The sequence below is a fragment of the Echinops telfairi genome, unplaced genomic scaffold, assembly GCF_000313985.2.
Source record: "Echinops telfairi isolate 266 unplaced genomic scaffold, ASM31398v2 ScPeMD7_3533;HRSCAF=4204_0, whole genome shotgun sequence".
NCBI lineage: Eukaryota > Metazoa > Chordata > Mammalia > Afrosoricida > Tenrecidae > Echinops > Echinops telfairi.
The window spans coordinates 18432727-18442092 of record NW_022107431.1 but is presented as its reverse complement, the minus strand read 5'-3'; the positions used below and the strand labels follow the sequence as shown (position 1 = coordinate 18442092).

At 45.0% G+C, this 9366-nt stretch overlaps 1 protein-coding gene across 1 annotated transcript in view; it reads left to right on the top strand.

Annotated features, from left to right (window-relative positions):
- Window positions 1-7814: 7814 nt before the first annotated feature.
- Window positions 7815-9366, top strand: part of LOC101654391 (UL16-binding protein 1-like) — a 7449-nt gene continuing 5897 nt past the window's right edge. Inside the window, exon 1 of the mRNA XM_013004435.2 lies at window positions 7815-7899. Coding sequence (XP_012859889.2) covers window positions 7815-7899 — 85 coding nt within the window. The remainder of the gene's footprint in view (window positions 7900-9366) is intronic.

The window sequence follows — 9366 nt, the reverse complement described above, 5'->3', positions numbered from 1 at the left end:
GGGCCGTGGCAGGAAGGAGCCCACTCTTTCTCTGGCAGCCAGACCCTGTGGTGGGTGCTCCTGATGTCTCAGGGACCGGGGACAGGGTGTCTCATGGATCCTCCTCCTCCCACCCCCCACCCCAACCCTCACCTGAGATCTCCTGTCAGAGAAGGAAAGTATCTCAAGACATACAAGAGAGAAACTGAAAAAACTTTTTAAACCTCCCAGCCCCTCCAGACCCCAGATCCTGCCCCACACAGGGACACACTTTGGTTGTCTTCTAGCCAGAAGATGGGCCCCCAGCCTCGGGCAGCTCCTCCCTCTTCCTCAGCAGCAGGGGCAGCCCCAGGCCCTCCAAGGGACAGAGCAGCTCAGGCCTTCAGGAGGGACTTTCCTCAGAGCCTGGTCCTCCCTCCATGGGGGCAGGAGCAGGTAGCTCTGGCTCTGACTCAGAGAAAGAATCAGGCAGCCCCTCGGAGGTTAGCAGAGCCCTCCACTCTGGTGATGCAGATGTGTGGATGCTGATGTGTGGATGGGCTTGCTCACAAGTAGAACACAGAGAAGTGGTTTTGCCTGGTTTTGCCTGCTTTTCTGCCAGGGAAATCATGACCGACATAAGGATGTCCCAACATCCTCCCTGTTCCTTCACCCCTTGATAGCCAATACCCTGTTGTCTGACCACCCTGGCCTGCTGCCATCTGGCTACCTTATTTCCTGTTCTTGCAGAACTATCTAGCTGGCTTTCACTTCTCTCTGGCCAAAAGGCCGTTTGCGGCTCATCCCAGGTCACGAAAGTAACCTCCTGTGAAGTATTATGGGGCTCTGGTGTGTAGTGGGTCAAGCGCTGGGCTCCTGTGTTCAGCAGTTTGAAACCACCAATTGCTCTGAGGGAGAAAGATGAGGCTTTCCACTCCCATTATGATGTGGGTTTCAGAAACCCCCAAGGGGCAGTTCTACTCCCCTGTAGGCTTGCTATGAATCAGAATCCACTCCATAGCCCTGATGTTTTCAAGTTTGTAAACTACATAATTCATCTACTCCTAATACCCGAGACTCAGTCACAGAACGTCATTTCGTGAAAGCTAATGGTATAATTGCCAGGTTTCCTAATTGTTTTCCTAGGATCTCTTGAAAATACACTGTACTATTTTTAAAGAAAATACATCAGCATTTTTGGGAAAATGATGATAACTTGGCTGTTGTTCAACAATTCTGTGATTACTAGAATTATTTTCGGGGGCAGGGACAGGGAGCCCATGTGAAACCCAACCTGAGTCCTTGGAGCTCCACCTCCAATCAGTTTCTCACTAGCCCCTCCCTCCCCCCTCCCCCTCCCCCAGTCACCTCTACCTGCAAACCCTGGTTGCATGCTGACCTCAGTCATTGTGAGGTTGTGGGCATTGTAGACAGCCGCTTCCAAGCTACCAGGTGCAGGTGATGTTTGTTACAAAGGGGCTGTCATGCATAGGGCTGGGGATAGGAGCCTGCCTTAACCTCTGGGAGGAGACAACAGGAAAAGTCCTGGCAGCCCCAAATCATGTGGCTGGGCTACCTGGGCAAGTGACTGGTGAGCAGGAGCAGAGTAAGCTAGGTTTTGAAGCCAAGTCTGGTGGCTCCAGTTGAGGAAGATTGGCCTCTGTGGACACCCGGATCGTATCGCTCACGCCACACAAACTCATGGCCTCTTGACTCATGCCAGGCTCCAGAAGAGGGGGGACGCCGATCCTGACAAACATTGAATGGGTGTGCTCCATACGTCACAGTTTCAGAAACAGCACCCAGTTTCTGAGTGAGATTCACATGTAAGAGAGTTCCTGTTGTTCCTCTTCTCTCCAGTGTTTACTGTTGACACATCTAGCAATATGTGTAAGTGCGGTAGTTGTGTAAGGAGATCTCATTGTTCTTTTAATTTATATTAGTTTTACAGTTGATGAGATTTTGTCTTTCCAATGGTATAGGGGCCATCTATATGATCCCTAGAGCCTTTTAGATCTTTTGGCGAATTAGACTTTTAAATTTTTTTTATAGGACTTCTCTATGTATTTTAGATATTAATCCTTTGTCATGTAGGGAAAAAACTTTAAAAAAATAGAGATTTTTTGACTAGAGTTAGGTATTGATAGGTGTTTGAGAAAATGGAGATTTCTATTTAAGTATCATTACAGGCAATAAGTTACTCAGAGTCAATGGTAAACACAACTTTGAGCTTTTTCAGAGAAGAGAAGTTCTTTTCTTAGCACACAGAAACAATCTCTAAACGCCAGAGGCTGCATGTAGCATTGTAACCGGTGATGTCTTTCCTAAGACATGGTCATGATTCAGAGAAGTGCTTGATTTTCCACAACCAAACAGAAGATGGACAGGGTCTGTGTTACTCCAGGTTGACTAGAGAAACAAATCCAGAGACACTCATATTTACGTAAGAGAGAGTTTTATATCAAAGAGTAATTGTATATTAAAAAAACATCCCAGCCCAGTCCAGATAAAGTTGATAAATTCTATATTAGCCCATATATCCAACACCAATCTATAAATTCCTCTTTAGACTCGTGCAGCACATACAATGATGCCAAGTGCAAGAAGATCACAGGCAAGTGGGTGGAAATTCTTGTAGATCCAGTGGTGGCGGATGCATCTCAGTGCAGGCCTGGGACTCCACGTGGCTCCTCCGGCTCCAGGCCTCTGGCTGCCATTAGTGTGGCTCCCTGTGGCTTGTCAAAAGGAATGTGAAGCAGAGAGAGTGTGTGTCCCACCTCCAGGGAGGAATACAGGAGTTCCCAGAATCCTCAGGAGAAGGCCATGCCCACACAGAGGCCTCATTGTCTGTAATCTGATTGAAAGGCTAGACTCCACTCCTTCACTCTAGTTGATAATATATTATGTAACTGCCACAGGGTCCTCTCTGTTGTCAGTAGATAGGTCAGTGTAGAGTTCCACCAGTTATCAGCAGAGAAAAAGGCACAGCCTGATCCGGAAAAGAGGAGGAAAGGATTATCACCCAATGAAATCACACATTTTCGTTTGAAGATCATAGTTGGGGGAGAACAACTGCGAACACAGTCCCTGTCTCTCTGCCTCGCTCAGTCCCCAGGTCCCAGCCAGTACCAGACCTCAGATCACAATTCCCAGCCACTGCTGGAGTCCCCACCCCCTGTCCTCGGTCCCCAGTAAATATTGATTAAGTGGATATTGCCTTCCCTGAATGTTTCTTTTCCAGTAATAGTGAACGTGCCATCAGTTCATGACCATCAACAGAGGCTACAACCATTGGCTGAAAGGAGGTTTGGGTGGATGTGCTCAGGGAAGAAGGGATACAGTCTTGTTGACCTCTTACTCTCTAGAACAGTGGCTCTCAAACTTCCTAATGCCGTGACCCTTTCATATAGTTCATCCTGTTGTGGTGACCCCCAACCACAAAATTATTTTCGTTGCTACTTCATAACTGTAATTTTGCTACTGTTATGAATTGGGTGACCCCGGTGAAAGCATTGTTCGACCCCCAAAGGGATCGTGACCCACAGGTTCAGAAACACTGCTCTAGAAGAATGTACTCACTGTGGCACAGATAGTTTCTGATTGGCTTGTTACCAAAAGGTTGGTGGTTTGAACCCCACTCTTGGCACAAAGTAAGTAAAGGCCTGTAAGATTCCAGCCAATAAAATTCTATGGACTAGTTAAGAGTCTGCAATATTTGGGGTCATCACGAGTCAGAATCATTTTGGGGGTAACTTTTATTGTAAATTATGTGAGGGCTTACATTTAGATCAACTTTGTATTCAATAGTTTAAACTACTAATCAATGCCCCCCCCCCCCAATAGTTTCCCCTTTCCCTTCTTCTTGATTCTCTTTTCCCTCCTAGATGATCTTCTGTTTCACCTGTCAGCTGTCTAGCCTGGTGCATTGCCCTCCTCTCCTAGGCATTTCCAAAGTCTGCTCTCTTTGGCTTGAAAGGCTTCATCTTGGTTTTGAATACGTATTTTTCTTTCTGACAGTAGTCTCATAGGTTATTTGTCCTTTTGTGGTTGATTGATTTCAATGCAACAACATTTGCAGAAGTGCATTGATAGGGAGCTGCCAGAGGGACAGGTCAGATTCAGAAGAGGACGTGGAACAAGGGAGATCATTGCTGACGTCAGCTGGACCTTGACTGAAAACAGAGAACATCAGAAAAATGTTTTCTTGTGTTTTATGGGCTATGCTCAGGCATTCGACTGTGTGGATCATAAACTATGCATAGCCTTGAGAAGAATGGGGATCCCAGAATATTATATTGTCCTCATGGATCAAAAGGCAGTTGTGCAAACAGAACAAGGGCATACTACATGACTTAGAGCCAGGAAAGGTGTGCATCAGGGTTGTTTTCCTCTTGCCATACTTATTAAATCGATATGCTGAGCAAATAATCGGAGAAGTTGGCTTCCATGAACCAGAATGTGGCATCAGGATGGGAGGAAGGCTTATAAACAACCTGAGAGATGCAGATGGCACAACCTTGCTTGCTGAAAATGAGGAGAAATTGATGCACTTGCAGATGAAGATCAAGCATTGATCTTATTTCCATATGGATTACAACTCAATGTAAAGGCCAAAATTCTTACACTGGACAAATGATAAATGGAGAAAAGATTGAAGTTGTCCAAACTTTTGTCTTGCTTGTATCCACAGTTAGTGCTCATGGAAACAGTGGTCAAGAGGTCAAAAGGTGCATTGCATTGAGTAAATCTGATGTCCAAGAACCTCTTTAGAATATTGAAAAGCAAGGATCATACTTTGAGGACTAAGGTGTGCCTAACCCAAACCATGACATTGTTCATTGCCTTATGTGTATGTGAAAGTTGGACATTGAATAAGGAATATTGAAGAAGAATCAAAACAGTTGAATTAGGTGTTGACTAAGCATATTGAAAGTACCATGGGCTACTGTGTTAGTCTGGGTACATTAGAGAAACAAATCCACAGAAACTCATATGCATAAGAGAGAGTTTTATATAAAGTGTAAGTGCACATCAAGAAAACATCCCAACCCAGTGCTGCCCAAGCCCCCCAAGCCCACAAGTCCAACATTAGTCCACATGTCTTACACCAATCCACAACGTCCTCCTTCATCTCACAAAACACACGCAATGATGCCGACTGCAGGAGGAAAGCCGAATCAGTGAGTGTGTAAGCATCTCAGCGCTGGTAGGGCTCTTCACATTGTTACTCCAGCACTCAGCATCGGGGTAGTTCCATGTGGCTTCTCCTCAGGGATGTCTTGCAGGAAGTGAACCTTGCCAGCTGAAGCAAGAACTAGCTAAGGAAGTTGCACCCTGGTCCAACCATCAGAAAGCAAGAAACCCAAGAACTAGAAAGGCGAGGCTCACTGAGCCATTTATCCCTCCGCCCTTCAATTAACCCCACATGTGTTTATCAGCCAGGTTGGCACAATAAATTTTAACTATCTCAGCTGCCAAAAGAACAACCAAATATGTCTTAGTGGAAATACAGCCAGAATACTCCTGAGCGGCTCGGATGGTGAGACTCCCTCTCATGTGCTTGTCGGGACGTGCTGTCAGGAGAGACCAGTCCCTGGAGAAGGACGTCAGGCTCGGTAGTGGAGCAATGAAGAAGGGGAAGGCTCTCTCTCAATGAGATGGATGGACCCAGAGACTGCATCAGTAACAACTGTGAGGATGGCACAGGACCGGGCAGTGTTTGGTCCTGTTGTACATGGGTCGTTATGAGTCGGAACCAACTTGAAGGCAGCTAACAACAACAACAACAAAAATTCCATTTCTGAAATCCTAATATTAATATTCTAGATGTTTTTACATTTTGGAAGAAAACAAAGGTTTCATTTATTGGTGAAATTCATCTGTTTCTCCTTTTTTTGCCTGTTGGTTTTTAAATTTTTTTTTCAAATCATGTTTCTGATGTAAAAAATAATCTAGTTTCCATCTTAAAATCATATTAAATCTGAGTTAATATGACTAATCCTTAGAAATTGATGTTCTCTACTTTTACTAGCTACTACCGTCTGTCTCATTGATGGTAATATGCAAATATGCTGCTATTATTAGTTGATGTGGAGTTGACATCAATTTGTGATGCCTGTATGAATAACAGGAAAAAATGTTGCCTGATCCCTAACTGTATTTTTTTTTTAAACAATCAATTTATTGGGGGCTCTTACAGCTCTTGTATAACAACCCATACATATGTTGCCATCACTATTTTATAAACATTTAGTTTCTATTTAAGCCCTTGTTATCAACTCCTCATTCCCCCCGTCCTTCCCCCTCATTTGATTTCTTTTTAAAAAAATCATTTTATTAGGAGCTCATACGACTCTTATCACAATCCATACATACATCAATTGTGTAAAGCACATTTGTACATTCATTGCCCTCGTCGCTCTCAAAACATTTGCTCTCCACTTAAGCCCCCAGCATCAGGTCCTCATTTTTTCCCCCTCCCTCCCTGCTCCCCACTCCCTCATGAGCCCTTGACAATTTATAAATGATTAATTTGTCATATCTTGCCCTGTCCAACATCTCCCTTCACCCACTTTTCTGTTGTCTGTCCCCCAGGGAGGAGGTCACATATAGATCCTTTTAATTGGTTCCCTCTTTCCAACCCATTCTCCCTCTACCCTCCCAGTATCGCCACTCATATCACTGGTCCTGAAGGGATCATCCGCCCTGGATTCCCTGTGTTTCCAGTTCCTATCTGTACTAGTGTAGATTTTTATATGCTAGTGTAGATTTTTTATTTGTATGACTTCTAATATTTCTTTCAATTTGTTCATGCAATGTCTTCCTGAAATTTTCTAGAGTTTTGTCTATGCTTTCCTTGATGACACCTAGCAATACCAATTTCGCTCAGTATGATGTTCTCTAAGTCAATCCATGTCACCAGGTGCTTACTGGTAATGGCATCACCTTTTTTTTTAAAGCAATGCATAGTACTCCATGATCATGGACCAGAGTTTCTTTATCAATTCTTCTACTGATGGGCATTTAGACTGTTTCCATCTTCTTGCTATTGTGAACAGTGCTGAGATGAACATGGGTGTGCATATGTCTCCGTTATGACTCTTACTTCCCATTATAAAAGGGAACCTGCAGAGTGGGAAACTTTTTTGAGAAGAACATGTCAAGCAAGGGATTAATCTCTAGAATCTCTAGAAAACTGCAACACCTCGTTAAGAAAAAGATGAATTTAAAAGTGGGCAAAGGACATGGACGGACAGTTCACCAATGATGACATCATCCAAATGGCCAGCAAACTTATGAAGATGTGCTCAGGCACTAGCCATTTGAGAGATACACATCAAGACAATGGCATTGACAGCCATGTTGAGAGAGAGAGAGAGAGAGAGAGAGAGAGAGAGAGAGAGAGAACAATAAATTGTGGAAAGGCTGTGGAGAGATTGGAACATTCACTGCTCATGAGACTGTAAATATGCACAGCCACTTTGAAAAGGGATATGGTGCCACCTCAAACAACTAGGAATAGGAATCCCACAAGGGCCAGCACCCTTCTTTTTGTCTGGGCCCTCAGTCACCCCCTTTGTTGGGGGAGGTCTTCTTGTTTCCTGCCCGACCATCTTTCTCTGCTTTCCACGTTCCCAGGCCACCATCCCACTCCATGACCCCGACGAGATAACCCACTTGATCTGGGAGATGTAAAATAGTGGATCCAAAAGTGACGAACCCTACCTGATTCACAATAAAAAGAATCATTTAAGAAGAAAGGAAAAATGGAATCAAGTGACACTCTCCTTCTTAGGGGACACCGGAGATTCATTCACTGAAGCAGAGCTGGGATTGCACTCTGTGCCGCAGGTCCCATGGCGCCAGCTCCAGGCCCCACGTCCCTTCCTGGCCTCTTGTTCCTGATGCAGCTGCACAGCTGGTTCTGGGTGACCCTGGCCGGTGAGTCCTGGGTGGAAGGGGATCCCCTGGCTAGTCCTCCCAGTCCCTTCCGGAGTGTGCCCATGGGGGTTTGATCCCTTGCTGGGTTCGCAGCAGGGGTGGGAGAAGAGCTGACAAAGGTGGGGTGCAGGGCCAGGGGTGTGGCATCAGGATGGGGAGGGAAAAGCAGGCTCCCTGGGAAGGTAAGGAGACCCTAGCCATCCACACATGCACTGACCTAGAACCCGACTCCCCTCCCTTCCTCTCCAGCAGAAGTGGGCAGGAGACCGGATGAGGAATGTGCCATTAAGCACAATAAGTATCCGGGTGTTCTTGCTCACAGAACTTCAGTGAAGATCCAAGAAGATGGAGCTAAGGAAGTGGACAGGGGTGGGTGGTGCGAGGACAGTGGCAGGAAGGGGCCCTCCTGTCTGTGGCAGCCCGGCCCTGTGGTGGGTGCTCCTGGTGTCACAGGGATTGGGTACAGGGTATCTACCTAGTGGGTCCTCTTCTCTCCACCCAACCCTCATCTGAAATGTTGCTCTCACAGAAGGAAAAGATCTCCACCAATACGATCAAGAACCTGGAAAACATTTTTTCCCACTTACAAAAACAAAACAAAAACGTCTTACATTGAATTAGGAGAAAATTTATAGTGCGGATCACTAGTTTTATGTTTAAGAGTTCATACATGTTTTGTTTCAACTCATGCGTTGCAATGCCCGCAATGAACCATCCTGTATCTCCCCTGGGCTGCCTGCTGCCCGTTCCTATTGCTCCTTCTTTCTTAACCCGCCGAACTTTGTCATTGGGCAAATTCGCCCTTTCCATCTTAAATGGTTGATTATTTTACCACAGGAGGGAGTTCAGTTCCAGAGCCGAGGGGCGACTAAGGGTCATAGATTTCGGCCCCCCACCCCATTTCTCAGTAAGCCTGGTCTCTTTTGATTCTGAGTCTTATTCCCCTTTTGCTCCCACTCGATCCAGGACTTTTCAGAGCAGAGGGAGGGGTAGCCACTCACCATCTAGTTCTGTTCTCAGGGTTGTGCAGGCTGATGTTTGCATGGCCTGTTAGTCCATTTGACTAATTGCTTCCATGTCTTTTGGTTTTAATCACTCTTCTTTCCTCTGGACAGGAAGAGACCAAAGACTGCACTTTAGATGACGGATCACAAGCTTATTTCCTTGCCTTGTACGCAAATCTTTAAAAACAGAGAGCACTTGCTACATTCTTAAATAGGACAAGGGTACGATAAAGACAAGGGAATTTTTTTTTTTACTCCACCAAGCATTTTTATTGTTTATAGGTTCTGCAGATGCAACAGTTTTATGCCTTTTTATTTTTATTTTTTAATCTTTGTTATTTATTTATTTTATTATTTATTTTTAAAAAATCATTTTATTGGGGACTCATACAACTCTTATCACAATCCACACACACATCAATTGTGTAAAGCGCATTTGCACATTCATTGCCCTCATCATTCT